This window comes from Scyliorhinus canicula, chromosome 2 (assembly GCF_902713615.1).
Source record: "Scyliorhinus canicula chromosome 2, sScyCan1.1, whole genome shotgun sequence".
Taxonomy (NCBI): Eukaryota; Metazoa; Chordata; class Chondrichthyes; order Carcharhiniformes; family Scyliorhinidae; genus Scyliorhinus; species Scyliorhinus canicula.
In genome coordinates, this window is record NC_052147.1 from 223943620 (window position 1) to 223960824 (window position 17205).

At 44.2% G+C, this 17205-nt stretch overlaps 1 protein-coding gene across 3 annotated transcripts in view; it reads left to right on the plus strand.

The window, feature by feature from the left end:
* Positions 1-17205, plus strand: part of LOC119961978 (sodium-driven chloride bicarbonate exchanger-like) — a 466097-nt gene that overhangs the window by 167055 nt on the left and 281837 nt on the right. For all 3 annotated transcript variants that reach the window (XM_038789664.1, XM_038789662.1, XM_038789663.1), the window contains exons 3-4: positions 6863-7006; positions 16959-17097. In XM_038789664.1, coding sequence (XP_038645592.1) covers positions 6863-7006; positions 16959-17097 — 283 coding nt within the window. The remainder of the gene's footprint in view (positions 1-6862; positions 7007-16958; positions 17098-17205) is intronic.

A 17205-nucleotide genomic window follows, 5' to 3' on the forward strand; every position in this document is an offset into this window, starting at 1 on the left:
AGCAGCTCTCTAGCTTCCATAAACCAGCCAGATGAATTTCACTAAAACAACTGCTCAAGTTTCTCCATTGCCGTGACTACTAGTTAGTGCGCAAACATATTTCACAATTGTATTAACTAACTTTTGAATATTTATTTTCATTAAATTTTCATTAGCCCTGGATAAGTGCCAAACATTATTAGAAATTAGCAGTGTATTTTTGTTCCTGTTTATGGGCAGCACGGTAGCATAGTGGTGAGCACTGTGGCTTTACAGTGCCAGGATTCCAGGTTCGATTCCCGGCTTGGGTCACTGTCTGTGCGGAGTCTGCACATTCTCCCCGTGTCTGCGTGGGTTTCCTCCAGGTGCTCCGGTTTCCTCCCACAGTCCAAAGACGTGAAGGTTAGGTGGATTGGCCATGATAAATTGCCCTTAGTGTCCAAAAAGGTTGGGAGGGGTTATTGGGTTGCGGGGATAGGGTGGAAGTGAGGGCTTAAGTGGATTGATGCAGGCTCGATGGGCCGAATGGCCTCCTTCTGCACTGTATGTTCTATGATGTTGCATTCTTAAAAATTGCATGTTTCAATTGTGCCTTCTTGTAACTTTTCATTGAGTTGTGAAGTCTGATTTGCAAGCATTTTATTGAACCAGAAAAATGTAGTTCTGAGCTTCATCCCTTTTCTTTCTTGCTGTAGTGTTCGATGATTATTGTTCTCATGCTGAAGCATGCCTGAGGCCATGCAAAATCTTGTTATCTTTTAAATCCAGCACAATTTCCTAAACCCTATTTTCTTCTCAGCAGTCACCAGCCCAGAGTCAGTTTTGAGATAATTGTCTTTGTTATTATAGTGATTTTCTGAATGATGTTGATTGAAACGCTTGTGATTTACAAGCTTATTTTCTGCATCAGGCTTCATAATAATTTGTATTAAAAAGACATGCTTATTTAAATTTAGATTGTTTGGTAACATATTTTATCATAGCATCATAATGCAAAGAAGGAAGACATTCATTCCTTCATTGTACCTATGCCAGCTCCTTGAAAAAGCTATCCAATTAGTTCCACTCCCTCGTTATTAACCCATGTCCACCCCCCCAACTTTTTCCTTCTCTTTTGAAAATTACTACTCTCTATGATTTCACCACCCTTTCAGACAGTACATGTCAAATCATAATGTACTGGGTTAAAAAATATAGTCCTCCTCTTCACTGTGACATTCTTGCCAATTATTTTAAATCTCTATGCTCTGGTTACCAACCCTCCTGCCAGTAGAACCAGTTTCCATTTATCAAAGCCCCTTTTAATTTGAATACTTCTATTAAATTTCCCCTTAATCTTCTCTGTTCTAAGGACAACAGTGACTCCAAATAACAGAAGCCCCTCATCACTGGTACCATTCTGTGCTGTATTTCTCTAATTCTAATTCTAATTCTACAATGAGGTCTAACAGTATTTTAACGGCATTACATATCAGCATATGTGTGGCCCTGAAAATCTTATTTTATACTTGTCAAATTTCTCCATAATAATAACCTTTTTATTTAAAAAAAAAACTATTTTTTTCCCCTTTGATAGTATTTTATCTTTATTTTACTTTTGTCTTAATCCAATCATGGTCACTTTTTTGTTTTCTAAAAATGCAAATCAGATATGAAGGACATTAAGTGCTCTAATGTTCCAGATTTGCGTGTGAATATTTAAATGTGATTGGCTCCTTACTGGCTTGCAACCATGACTGCTGCTCTATTCCTCTTGAAGTGGCAATGGTTTAAGTTGGCATCAGGAGAGAGGAAAGCCACACCACAAAGATCATTATATTTTTGTGGGCTTCTTCTTTATAGATCACCAGCAAGCACACTTATTTGACTGCTGACTGCAAAATCTAGGCCAATACTTCAGCTGCTGTCTAATCAATGATTTACAAAGGTTTAGCCTCACTTCCTTGCTTTTATTCTCTGTGTCTCCATGTATAAAGCTAAGGATTCTGTAAGATTTTCTAACCGCTTTGTCAATTTGTCTTGTCGTCTTCAAAATTTATGTATATGAAGCCCAATCCTCTCTGTCCTTGCACTCCTTTAAAATAATGCCATTTAGTTTATACTGCCTCTCATCATTTTTGTTTCCAAAATACATCATTTCACACTTGGTGAAAAATGAAATTGAGAGCAGGAAGTAAATAGATTTGGACATAATTATATGGTGAGGGCACGCACCATCTATATCGATTTAATAATTGTAATAATTCTCTCACAAATGTGATGTCTCGGTGGGAGAGCATTTCGGTGACAGTGACCACAACTCCTTGACCTTTACCATAGTCATGGAGAGGCAAAGGAACAGACAGTATGGGAAAGTATTTAATTGGGGGAGGGGAAATTATACTGCTATTAGACAGGAGCTGGGGAGCGTAAAGTGGGAACAGTCGTTCTTGGGGAAATGCGCAACAGTAATGTGGGGGTTGTTTAAGGAGCACTTGCTGCGAGTGCTGGATAATTTTGTCCGTCTGGGAGGAGGAAGGAATGATAAGGTGAAGGAGCCTTCGATGACAAGAGAAGTGGAGCTTCTAGTCAAGAGAAAGAAGGAAGCTAACGTAAGGTTGAGGAAGGAAAGATCTGGCATGGCTCTATAGGGTTACAAGATAGCCAGTAAGGAATCAAAAATGGACTTCGGAGAGCGAGAAGAGGGACTGAAAAAGCCCTGGTGGGAATGATTAGGGAAAACCCCAAGTCGTTCTACACTTATGTGAGAAATAAGAGGATGATCAGAGTGAGAGTAGGGCCAATCAGGGATAGTGGAGGAAACTTGTGCCTCAAGTCTGAGGAGATAGGGGGGAGCCCTAAATTAATATTTTGCTTCAGTATTCAATAGAGAGAGGGACCTTGTTGCTCTTGAGAATAGCGTGAAGCAGGTTAATAGACTGAAATAGGTTGATGTTAAGAAGGGGATGTGCTGGAAAGTTTGAAAAGCATCAGGATAGATAAGTCCCCTGGGCCTGATGGGATATACCCAAGGTTACTACAGAAAGCAAGGGTGGAGATTTCTGCGTTGTTGGCGATGATCTTTGCGTCCTCCACTGTAGTAGTACCGGATGATTGGAGGGAGGCGAATATTGTTCCCCTGTTCAAGAAAGGGAATAGGGAAATCCCTGGGAATTACAGACCAGTCAGTCTTACGTCTGTCTGTGATGAGCAAAATATTGGAAAGGATTCTGAGAGATAGGGGGTGGGATTCTCCGAGAATTGATGGGGCGGGCAGAAAGGGCACAATGTAGTGGCAAGAACCACTCCGGCATCGGGCCGCCCCAAAGGTGCGGAATCCTCCGCACCTTCAGGGGCTAGGCCGGTGCTGGAGTGGTTTGCACCCCGCCGGCCTGCGTGGAAGGCCTTTGGCACCACGCCAGCCAGGGCCGAAGGGACTCCGCTGGCCGGCGCGGGTCCGCACATGCGCGGGAGCGTCAGTATCTGCAGACGTCATCCCCGTGCATGCGCTGGGGGTTCACCTTTGCGCCGGCCATTACGGAGGCTTACACAGCCAGCGCGTAGGAATAGAGTGCCCCCACGGCACAGGCCCGCCCGCAGATCGGTGGGCCCCGATTGTGGGCCAGGTCATCGTGGGAGCACCCCCCGGGGCCAGATCGCCCCGCGCCCCCCCCCCCCGAGGACTCCGGAGCCTGCCCGCGCCGCCAGGTCCCGTCGGTAAGGGACCAACTCCAATTTACGCCGGCGGGACTGGCATAGAAAGGGCGGGACTTCGGCCCATTGTGGGCCGGAAAATCATTGGGGGAGCCCGCCGACTGGCGCGGTGCGATTCCCGCCAAATCTCCGGCACCGGAGAATTCGGCAGCCAGCGTGGGCGGCATTCACGCTGCCCCTGCCGATTCTCCGACCCGGCAGGGGTTCGGAGAATCCCGTCCAGGATTTATGATTATTTAGAAAAACATAGTTTGATTAAAGATGGTCAGCGTGGCTTTGTGAGGGGTAGGTCGTGCCTCACAAGCCTCATTGAATTCTTTGAGGATGAGACAAGATACATTGATGAAGGTCGGGCAGTGGATGTGGTGTATATGGATTTCAGTAAGGCATTTGATAAGGTTCCCCATGGTAGGCTCATTCAGATAGTTAGGGGTATGGGATACAGATAGATTTGGCTAACTGGATACAGAATTGGCTGGCCGAAAGAAGACAGTGAGTGGTAGTGGTTGGAAATTATTCCGCCTGGAGGTCGTTGACCAGTGGTGTTACGCAGGGATCTGTTCTGGGACCTGTGCTCTGTGGTTTTTATAAATGACTTGGATGAGAAAGTGGAAAGGTGGTTTAATGAGTTTTCCGATGACATGAATGTTGGTGGAGTTGTACAGTAAGAAGTCTTACAACACCAGGTTAAAGTCCAACAGGTTTGTTTCAAACACGAGCTTTCGGAGCACGGCTCCTTCTTCAGGTGAATTCAGGTGGAGTTGTAGATAGTGTTGAGGGCTGTTGCATTTTACAACAGGACATTGACAGGGTGCAGAGCTGCGCTGAGAAGTGACAGATGGAATTCAAGCTAGATAAATGTGAAGTCATTCATTTGGAAAGTCGAATTTGAATGCTGAATTCAGGGTTAAAGGCAGATTCTTGGAAGTGTGGAGGAACAGAGGGATCTTGAGGTCCACGTACATAGATACCTCAAAGTTGCCACCCAGGTTGATAGGGTTGCTAAGAGGGCGTATGGTGTGTTGGCTTTCATTAACAAGGGGATTGAGTTTAAGAGCTGCGAGGTTTTGCTGCAACTTTATAAAACCCTGGTTAGACCACACTTGGAATATTGTGTCCAGTTCTGGTCGCCTCCTTATAGGAAGCATGTGGATGCTTTGGAGAGGGTCCAGAGGAGATTTACCAGGATGCTGCCTGGACTGGAGTGCATGCCTTATGAAGAAAGGTTGAGGGAGCTAGGGCTTTTCTCACTGGAGTGAAGAAGGATGACTTGATAGAGATGAGAGGCGTGGATAGCCAGAGACTTTTCCCCAGGGCAGAAATGGCTGTCACGAGGGCACATAGTTTTAAGGTGATTGGAGGAAGGTATAGGGGAGATGTCAGAGGTAGGTACTTTACACAGAGAGTGGTGGGTGCATGGAATGCACTGCCAGCAGAGGTGGTGGAGTCAGAATCATTGGGGACATTTAAGCGACTCTTGGACAGGCACATAGACAGCAGTAAATTGAAGGGGTGTAGGTTAGGCTGATGTTAGATTAGGATAAATGGTCGGCACAACATTGTGGGCCAAAGGGCCTGTACTGTGCTGTACTGTTCTATCTTCTATGCAACACTAAACCCTATGACACAGCATACTTAGCTAAGAAAACGAGGGACAGAATCTTGTGCAAGTGATGGGGCTTCAGTCTTGGAGAACCACTGAGACCTACATCACCTCTTTTGAAGAAGGCCTTCCACTTCTTGTGCCACTCAGGCATTTAAAATGCCAGCAGTAGAATACCCACCCATCAAGATCTGCCAACGAATCAATAGCCCTATTAGAGAGGTGCTTGCTGCAGTTGATATTACACCCATCTGAGGCCTTGGATCGAGGAGGGTCCCAGGTATAGGTGAATGATGGTGGGAGAAATATGTGGGATGGCGGAGTGGGGCTCGGGGAGGTGGTGGAGTGGGCAGGGCCCCCCCAATCAGGTACTCGTGCTTTTGAACGAGGGACCACCCTGGGAACCTGCAGGCAAGGGCCTTCCCACATCAGACTTAATCGAGGAATGTGACGGTGTCCCCACTCACCATTCTTCTATTCAATCAAATGAGCCCCACCACCAAACGTGCCACAGTAGAAGACACAGGATTTTGCCCCATTACTCAATGTTTGAATATATGACTCAGAATTCTTCAATTGGTATATGATGTTGTAAATGCATTTTGTTTACTATTCGTAGTGACAGATGATTCTAGCTGACACTTGTGTAGATTGCCATTAACATTTGGAATAATGTCAGGAAGGTTTGTGTGACTTTCCAAAGACTTAATTCAAGAGTTAGAGTCAACATGGTATCAAATTGCAAACAGCCATCCTGGTCAAGTAGTGATCTGTATATAAACAAGGGATCAATGTAGATGCAATACAACTGAGCAAGCACTAGAGGGAGCAACGGAGAGGTATAAATAGAGACAGACAGGAAGTTAGAGGGCACTTCACAGGAACGGCAGCTGGGAGCAGAACAGACAGGCAGCTCTGATGTAACATGAGTTAAGTGCTGGAGAGAGAATGAACTCACAATAAAGCATCTACTTCAACTTTAAGACTTTGAGCTTTATTCAGAGACAAGGAATAATACAGGTCATACTTAGTCTATAGCTGTGAAATTTGGAAAGAAAAATATTGTGAGCAGATCAAAGAATTTGATATGAAGTGCCAGTCTGCCAATCTTAAAATCGATTTGCAGAATAAGACCAAACCTCCAACACTGGCCTCTCCGTCACAGAAGGAACATGCATGGTTGAGGCTTGCTGGCGCAGGTGCATATGAAACAGGTTAGGAGCTTACAGCCCACATCATATTTTGCACATTGCTGAGGAAGACACCCTGAAGTCGGATCTCACTACACGGCTGAACATATTTGAGTTGTGTAAAGGCCTAAAACTAAGGGATAGCAGGATAGAAAAGTTTAAATTTAATCGAGTTTGACAATTCAAAACAAAAAAATCAGACTTGTCAACGTTAGTGGGTTTAAGATGTGCAGATTGCAGTTTTATTTTGGATAGTTTGAATATGGGCACAAAACCAAAACGATCCTGTCTCATCATCATCAGTGTTGATTGCTGCTATGAATGCAACTATGAGAAATAACTCAATTCTTCTGAAAATAGACATATAGGATTCTAACTTTCTTTTCTTTATCTGCAGGTCATCGGACTTTGTATATTGGTGTTCATGTACCACAAGGAAGGCGAAGCCACCGACGACATAGGCACCGTTCGCACAAACATCGGAAGCGTGACCGAGAGAGGGACTCGAGCACAGAAGATGGGAGAGAGTCTCCTACTTACGGTATATCACTTTTCTGTCACGATAAGAATCAATGATGGTTAATTTTAATTGTTTGTACAGGGTAGAAAATCAGTGCTTGCAAGGTGGCAATCTGTTTACAACTCGTGTGATAGTGTGATGGTGACTATCTGATCGTTAGCCTTATGCAGTTGTGGGCAAACTCTGGACGATCGCCGTCAGAGAGAACAGCGACATGGGTGGAAAATTGCGCTTCCAGATTTTCCCCACCCCTTCCAGGCGACATCACAACGTTCATGCCCACAGGGGGCGGGAGCCTCATTTAAATGTATTTTAATGAATTTTTGTATTATTAATGGACCTCCTCGCCACATGATCCCCTAGCCACGCTGGCACGGTTTATAACAGGTTTGGCAAAACAAGAAACAATTGATCCCTCTGAGGGTACAAAGGTACGTATAAATGTTGCTAATGTGTCTGCTTCCACCACATCCTCTGGTAGCACCTTCCAAGCACACACCACTCTGTGTGAAAAACGTACCCCATGCATTTCCCTTAAACCTTCCCCCTCTCACCTTGAACCTGTGCCTCCAAAGCTTGCAAGTTGAGTGGAGAGGGAGAGACGGGAGGGATCTTTATCAGCTGCTTCTTCAGTTTTGCTGCAGAAGTACATGCTTAAATCTCACAGGATTTGGCTTGTTATAATATGAATATGTCATCATCACTTAAATTCTATGATCTGCATGTGTATTATAAGTTTTATGTTTTATTGTCAAGTGATCGCCCTCTCGAGCTGTCAGTAATTAAAATTGTATGTTCCAATTGTAACTAATTTAACTCTGGACTGAGAAGCTATCTTAAACCAAGGTCCCATTGTCCAAGCAATTAACAGTCATGGTCCATCTCCAACAGTTGAATACCATAGGTGTCGTGTTAATAATGTTAATAATGTATGAGATGTGGGGTCTTTCACACTCCCAGGAGGTCTTTGTTTTTGGTGGATTTTTCAGAGGTGCTGTCTTCATCCAATGGGGTTGCCATGTAGAACGTACAGCAATACACATTAGGTGGTCATCTTGACTGTGAGATCAAGTCACTTTTAGTCTGTGTTCTTAAAAAGTATTTTTTAGAAGTTCAATTTATGTTTCCAGCCAGTAGTTTAAAAATCATTGTTTGCTATGAAGCACATCTTCACGACACAGGCCTGCATCTGAAGTAGAGTGAGTGCTAGATCCATGATGCGTCCCACATTTGGAAGCTGGTATTTATATGAGGCAAAGTTGGAAAGGGGAGAGACGATTTGAAGATTTGTTTAGCTGGAAGCCAAAGGAAGAAATCTACAGTAATTCTCTCAATAGAAAGGTGATTAACTTTGTTGCAGTTGGAGTTCTAGAAGTAAACCTCATGGTTACAGTTTGAAATCACAGCAGCTGGTTGTTGGAAACCAAAGGTGTCTTCCGGTGTTTTAAGGCACTGCGCAGGAGTCACAGGAAGGCTTCTGATGGAACTGCGAATCTAGAGTTGTGTGTCAGGAAAGAAATTGGAGTGTCACTTAGCCAAAGCTAATAGAAGGACCCCCCTGAAATTGTGTACCATGATGAAATAGCATGAACACTAATGAGAAGTCAAAGTAGATTCCAGAGAGCAGTGGTTTAACTTTTGAGTTGGTCTCATGAAAAGTGAATGAACCTTAAAGATTTCATAAGATAACGGGTGGGGGTGGACAGTGAAGGTAGAGCTGTGTTTATAGGATAACTCTTTTTGTATACTACAGTGCTAAGTATAAGGATCCTCCTGTTTGTGCCCTGTTTTCCCCTTTTATTTTAACTTTTGCTGTTAACATTGTCGTGATCTGTACATCTGCACATACACCAGGGACTACATCACAGATGTAACAGCCACAGCATCACTAGAGGCCAGCATCAGAGGTGGGTATAAAGGGTCTGACACAAGGGAGGATCCGCCTCTTTTAGAAGCACCGGGCTAGTGAGCAGCAGCAGACAGAGACAGCTCAGCATCGGCAGCTTACCTTAGCTTCTCTTGTTTTGCCTTTCGACTGTATTACGTCTGAATGAGCTCTGGAGACAGAACAAACCAAATGAATAAAGTAATTTGTGTTAACGACAGTCTTTATTCAGACTTAGAGAATAACATATGGTACCAGGCGTAATTTCAGAAAAGCTAGTTAGACACCAGCACGAGAAGAAAAACTTGAACCGGACATTCAACCAAGGAAGACTTCGCAGCAACTGGATCCTCGACGACTAACTGATTCAATGGAAATCGTTGGAGCTCCATGGCAGCTGGAAACAATCGGTAATTTAAGTTATAACTGGAAAATGTTTGAACAGATGGTCCAAATATGTATCGCAGCTAATGAGTTAAGCATGGCCTCTGACGCAACAAAATTAGCACTACTACTCTCAACAGGAGGGCATGAAGCTGGAAAAATCTATAATTACTTTAATTACTTAGAAGGTGAAGGCAACACCAAATTGGAAGTAATACTCAAAAAAATTGATGAAAACTGTAAAAGTCAGTCTGCTGAGATGCTGGAAAGATTGAACTTTTGTCATAGATGCCAGAGAAACGGAGGGCCCATTACTGATTTATTACAAATCTCAAGTCAATACCACAAGGCTGTGATTATGCTAATTTCAGAGACAATATGATAATGGATCAAGTAGTTTCTGGACAATCTGATAAAAATTGGAGGGAAGGACTTTCACAAAATAAGTATCTAACTCTAGAAATCGCTATACAAAAATGCCTTGATTAGGAACAAAAACAAAATCAGTACTTTGAGTCTCTACAAACACAGAATCATTATCTAGAAAATGAAATTGGTAAAATGCGCGAATACTCACCACGAGGCAGAGGCAGGGTTTAAACAGAAGAAGACTGAAGTTCTGAGCAGCAGCCTTCTTGCGCATTTTCAGTCTGGCCAGGGGAAATACCCGAAAATTGAAAAAAAGAGTTTTAAAGCTACAAACACAATTGTTTACCTCAAAAGACAGAACAAAGCCTGAGCTTCACTCAGCAGTTGAAAATAGCCTCTGCAGCACCCTGGAACAAGCAGTTTGCACCACCCAAAGTGAAGAGCACAATGACAAATCCAACACCAAAGAAGATGATTTGTTCATTGGACATGAAGACCACAGTGACAAATCCGAAACTAAAGAAGAGGAATTGTTCATTGAACATGAAGAGCACAATAACAAATGTGAAACAAAAAGAGATGATTTGTACATTGAAGAATACTACTCAGGCATGGATGAGTTCTTTGGACATGATGATCATAGCATCAGCAACATGGTTGAAAAGCTCAATACGAATCTACTCATGGTGAATCCAATACCATGATACAATGGCAGATCGTTGAAATATTGGATGACAGCAGCCTGTCAATCAGCCAAGGAGAAAACAACGCCACACAGAAAGCACAGATCGACTCCACACAGAGAGCGATGAAAGACACCACAGCGAGACCACTGCACAACTCCACACAGAGAGCGATGAAAGACTCCACAGAGAGTGCGATACAGGCCTCCATAGAGAGCTCATTGACAGACTCCAAAATGGAAGCAACTCAAGACTCCATAGCAAAATCCTTGCATGAACAAGACCATGAAGGTCTATCAACCTTATCTGAGAAACCAGCAGCAGACTATGAAAGTCTACCCAGCTTATTTGAGCCACCAGAAGAAGACTATAAAAGTCTATCCAGCTCATTTAACCAACAAGACACTGAATGTCTACCTACTGTATGTGAGAATAGTGACGATGCGATCATGATCGACATGCAAGATGTGCACGATTACATCGAGATTGACAGATCTCCGCTCGTATGTACAGAAGCACTCAACAATCAAAGTGGAACTACACTGAGTCCAGTGAGAGCACGTCAATTAAAACCTCACCTACTCTAAACTACCTACCAGAAAATGAAATTGTGAAGTTTTTGACTCCAGAAGAGGAGCACCAAGAAACCAAAGATGATTCGAATGAACCGGCAATGACTCCAAAAGAGCACCACAAAATCAATGATGATTCAAGTGAACCTGAAATGACTCCAAAAGTGGAGCACCAAGAAATCAATGCTGATTGAAGTGAACCAGGATTGACTCTAGAAGAGGTGTACCAAGGAATCAAAGAGGAATCACATCAACCACAAATGACTGATGTCACCAAGATCAATGCAACATCAAATCATTCTCACAATCCTCAAGAAGAAACGCTCAATGAAACATCAGATGCCAAAAAGGACACCGACACAAATGACTTTGAGAATGACTTGAATTATCCACACAGAATAGTCATTGAGCACAACAAGAACCACAAGAAGCACAACAGAAACAGGAACAACAGTAGCAACAACGAAAACAACAAGAAGCATAACAAACCAAAAAAAGCTACAGGCATAACGACAAAACCTACAAGAACAACAACAAAAACAACAACGTAAAGCATAACAAAAACGACAACTACAACAACAAGCATGACAAAAACAACAACAACGAAGACAAGAATAACAGAAACAACAAGCACAACAAAAACAACAACGGAAACAACAAAGACAGAAACAACAAAAACAACAACAATGAAACAATGACCTGTACAACATGGCATGATAACGACTCTTGCGAATTCATATCTGCCCCACAGTAAACAAGCAAACCAGTTTTCAAGAAAGATGACATGACATACCGAATCAATACTGCAAGCACAGGAAAAAGTCCATGTCAGACAACGGTCCAATACAGAATCGCGACCCACAATCAAATGGGAAAGGGGGAAAAATGTGGCCACATCATTAAACGACTCATCAGCAAGGCAACCGATTCACGATCCGACATCAACCTGGCTCTGTTATCGTACCGAGTAACCCCTTTGAGCTCAGGACTGTCAGCAGCGCAAATGCTCTTCGACAGAGACATCCGGATAACCCTACCAGCAATGCAATTCCGAGACCCCGGCAATGCACCAGTTCTCGACAAAATGCGGGTACTACGCTCCAAACAAAAATGATACTATGATCAACACGGGATCCCACGCAAGCCACTGACAATACGTGACACCATCAGAATCAAGGACCCAGAAGGAGTATGGTCTGATCCAGCTACAGTGATCAGGCAGGCGGCACCGTGGTCCTACTTTGTCAAATCGGCAGCTGGAATACTCTTTCAGCGCAACCGCCGGGATATATTTGAGATTCGACCCCAAACACCAGTATTTCCTACACTGGTGAACGTGTCCATTCGTCAACAGCACGTCCCTCACCACATAATGCCAGACAGCGCACTCAACGACATCAAACCATCATCACTACTCCAACCGTTAGGACACTCCAGCAGAAACCCGACAGACTAGATTTGTAACGAAAATACAGAACACGAACAAGACGACAACGGACATTTCTCACAATGGATTCATAACACAGTTAAGTGGCTCTGTATCACCATTATTATTTTCAAAGTGTGCAGATATGCAGATTCCCACTCAACCACTTGTTATTCATGAGACCAGCACAGAAAACATGTCAAATAAAAAGTGGGGAATTTAGTGATCTGTACATCTGCACATACACCAGGGAGTACAGACAGATGTAACAGCCACAGCATCACTAGAGGGCAGCATCAGAGACGGGTATAAAGGGAGGATCCGCCTCTTTTAGAAGCACCGGGCTAGTGAGCAGCAGCAGACAGAGACAGCTCAGCATAGGTAGCTTACCTTAGCTTCACTTGTTTTGCCTCTCGACTGTATTACGTCTGATTGAGCTCTGGAGACAGAATGAACCCACTGAATAAAGTATTTGTGTTACCTGGAAGTCTACAATCTTTATTCAGACTTAGAGAATAACATAAACATTTTAACCTTTAATACATGGAGGATCAATGGGACTGTGCCTGTAATTCGAGCAGAAGCCTGGGCTGGTTAAAACTGAAGATTGACCTGTGACCTTAAGGTAAAGCAGTCTGCATGAAGCTGTCTGTAATTCAAACCAGCGGATTCCAGAGGGTTGTGCTGCTCTTAATTCAAACAAGCAGCTTCCAGAGGGATTAGACTGATGTCAGTGATGGCTCAGATTGATGGACGTGTCTGTCAGCCAATAAACTCGCTGAAAATGTTGAGCTTTGCTGATAGCCCATGCTGATTAGTTCTGATTTCTCAGGAATGTCTCTTTCCCCCCCCCCCCCAGTAAGGCTGGGTGGTTTCAGTTTCACTTTGAGCTCAGAGGCTGGAAGAAGCTTCTTTGATTTTCTCTCTCTGGCATGATAAATTCTCTCAGAAACTCCAGTTTAAGGGCTTTTCCCTCGCTCTAGAAAGTCTGGGCATGGTTTTCTTCAGATTGCAGAAAAGTCCAGGGATGTGCAGGTTTAAGTGTGGTTTAAGAGGTCGTCGCAGGCTCAATGGGCTGACTGACCCCCTTCTGCACTGTGGGGATTCTATGATAAAGTCAGTCCACAAGCTGGAAGCAGGGGCTCATGCGAAATCAAGTGTCTGCACAGGAAGAGAGAAGCCTGAATGCAAACCTGGAGCTGAAGGCCCAGTTTAATAAAAGTGACTATCCAAAAGAAATCCTAGTGCTGAGGTGAATATTGAATGAATGTTTGCCAGAAGACCACCACAACTGTACACTGGTGGCTTTGATAGCTCAGCATGCCAGGAGGTCAGAATGCTGCAAAGAAATCAACAGCAAAAGCAAGGATTCATCTTTCTTTTTATTTTGATCCTTATTATTTTCCACCCCTTTATACCCTTCTATGTTTGTTTGTCTTTTGTGGGTACAGGGTGGAATGGTTAAAAGGGGGCTGTTGGTTAACTTGCCATTATTCCGTTGGAATTACTGTACATTTCATCTTGGTTTCTGTTATAAATAAACAGTAATTGTGTTTCAATTGGTGACTGGTGACTGTAAATTATTGGGCAGTCAAGGGCCAATGACTTTGGGAATTTTATACAAACATTTGTGTTGGGACTCCGAGGTCCGTGGGGCTGGAATTGACCATGCACTAGCCCAGGGTGTTGTAACATAAGTTAATAGTACTTACTTTGTTTAATTCTATTTAGTACATAATAAAGTTTATTTTTGTTTAAAAACATGAAATCTTGTGTCCTTCTGTCAGTTTATTGCTGGTTGTTTGAATTTTTTCTTTAAACATTAATGGTTCGTAATTGGATCTAATAAGAAGCCCTAGCATGACAGAGGCTTCTGCTCTGCAAGGTTAGTTCCCATGATATTTCTTTTATCTCCTTGTCTACTTGTCACGAGGGAAGGACAGATTCCTGTGTCTGCATCAGGGAGCGTGCTGGCATCAGAGACAGCCTCACCTGATTAAGGAGCTATGCCCCGAAAGGATGTGATTCCAAATAAACCTGTTGGACTTTAACCTGGTGTTGTAAGACTTCTTACTGTTTCACAATATACATTAATGATCTGGCAGAAGGTACTGAGGGCGCTGTTGCTAAGTTTGCAGATGATATAAAGATATGCAGAGGGGACAGGTAGTATCGAGGAAGTAGAGGGGCTGCAGAAGGACTTGGACTGGCTAGGAGAGTGGGCAATGAATTGGCAGATGGAATACAATGTGGAAAAGTGTGAGGTTATGCACTTTGGTAGGACGAATGGAGGCATACACTATTTACTAAATGGGGAAAGGCTTTGGAAATCATGAGCACAAAGGGACTTGGGAGTCCTTGTTCAAGATTCTCTTAAGGTCAACTTGCAAGTTCAGTTGGCAGTTAAGAAGGCAAATGCAGTGTTAGCATTCCTGTCGAGAGGGCTAGAATACAAGAGAAGGATGTACTTCTGAGGCTGTATAAGGCTCTGGTCAGATCCATTTGGAGTATTGTGAGCAGTTTTGTGCCCCATAACTAAGGAAGGATGTGCTGGCCTTGGAAAGGGTCCAGAGGATGTTCACAAGAATGATCCCTGGAATGAAGAACTTGTTGTATGAGGAACAGTTGAGGATTATGGGTCTGTACTCGTTGGAGTTTAGAAGGATGAGGGAGGATCTTGAAATGAAAATCGCTTATTGTCACAAGTAGGCTTCAAATTAAGCTACTGTGAAAAGGCCCTAGTTGCCACGTTCGGGTGCCTGTTCGGGGAGGCTGGTACGGCATCTTATTGAAACTTACAGGACTCAGCTCAACTCTGTGAAAACCTTGCCTTTTTTCTTCAACGGATGAGGGGGGATCTTATTGAAACTTATAGGGTACTGTGTGGCCTGGATAGAGTGGACGTGGAGAGAACGTTTCCACTTGTTTCCACTTGTCAGAAAAAATGGATGCACAGGACACAATCTCAGACTAAAGGGACGATCCTTTAAAACTGAGATGAGGAGAAATTTCTTCAGCCAGAGGGTGGTGAATCTGTGGAACTCATTGCTGCAGAAGACTATGGAGTCTGAGTCACTGAGTGTCTTTAAGACAGAGATAGATAGGCTGTTGATTAATAAAGGGATCAGGGGTTATGGGGAGAAGGCAGAAGAATGGGGATGAGAAGCATATCAGACATGATTGAATGGCGGAGGAGACTCGATGGACTGAATGGCCTTATTCTGCTCCGATGTCTTGTGGTGTTTATAGGTGTAATCGGTGGTCAGTGGGTGTTAGTGATGGAGGGTCAGTTCTGTAGTTATCCAAGAGTTACACTAGGATTTTTCTGTGTAACATGTGCTGGGTAAGTATTCAGGGAAGTCAGACACCTAGGCTGGGATTCTCCGCTATCCGGCGGGGTGGGCCATACCGGCGTCGGCCGCCCGGAAGGTGCAGAATCCTCCGCACCTTCAGGGGCTAGGCTCTCGTCGGCGGGGTTGGCGCCGTGCCAAATGCCGCCGAAGGGCCTCCGACGGCCGGCGCGAGTTGGCGCATGCGCGGGAGCGCCAGCGTGTTCTATTGTGACCCCAGCGCATGCGCAGGGGGGTTCTTCTCTGCGCCGGCCATGGTGGATCGTTACAGTGGCCGGCGCGGAGGGAAAGAATGCCCCCACGGCACAGGCCCACCCGCAGATCAGTGGGCCCCAATCGTGGACCAGGCTGTGCCCCCACCCCCGAGGACTCCGCAGGCTGCCCGCGGAGCCAGGTCCTGCTGGTAAGGACCATTTTTGATTTATGGTGGCAGGACAGGCCGAAAACGGGCGGCCACTTGGCCCATCGCGGAGTGGAGAATCGCCAGGGTGGCCACTGCCAACGGCCCCTGACCGGCGCGATGCGATTCCCGCCCCATCGAAAAACCGCCCCCCCGGCGAATCTCCGGCCCGGTGGGGGGGTCGGAGAATCCCACCCCGAAGTTTACGATGCTAACTTGGACATGGGTACCTTCGTGGAGGGTCCCAGGGAGGAGCCAAAATGCCCATTAGAAATTGAAAATTCCTGGGCCATTCACACGGAGGTCAGGGCTTCCGCAGGGTCCCGACATGCATCTTTCGTCATGTATCCCGTTTCCGATCCAGAGACTGAAGACTTGGGCCACTAATTCTCATTTTAATGGGATATGGTGCTGGAGTCAGGAGTGTAGTGGTTGAATTGATGGGAAGCGATCAAAAAATTGTACAGATGAGGACACAGGAGATTTAACTCCCAGAACTCATCTCAATATGATTAATGGGTTGTCCGTCCAATCGCATTGGAAAAGCTACAGCACAGACACTTTTCCTGTGCAATTTCCTGTGGGACCCCCCCAGGTCTCCTTAAAAGGGCTACATATCTCTTGAAACAATTTGCCTGATTTACTTGTTTCGCTGTTGCAATAAGAAGCATGAGACACAGCTTTTCTGAAGTTTCCTGCAACGTCCTTATGGAGGAGATCATTAGCCTCAATTAAATTAATTTAAAGGACTAAAAATAGCAAATGCCAAAAATGTGTGAGAGTCAGCCTACAACTGAAAGATAGACATAGGTTAATAATCAGTGCTCTGATTGTTCATCAAAAATGTCATAAAAATGTCACTCATAACTTTTATTTCTTAGCTCTTAGTTTTAATGTATTTCAGATACTCCATCCCAGCGTGTGCAGTTTATTCTTGGAACAGAAGATGATGACGAAGAACATATCCCTCATGACCTCTTCACTGAACTTGATGAAATCTGCATGCATCATGGTGAAGATACGGAATGGAAAGAGACTGCAAGGTGATTTTGCTTTCTGCATGTTGATTCAACAAATGCAACTGGTAATGTTCAGTTTTCTTTGATGCCATGTACCTTTTTGATGTTTTAGCTGATTAAGGCACTGAGAAG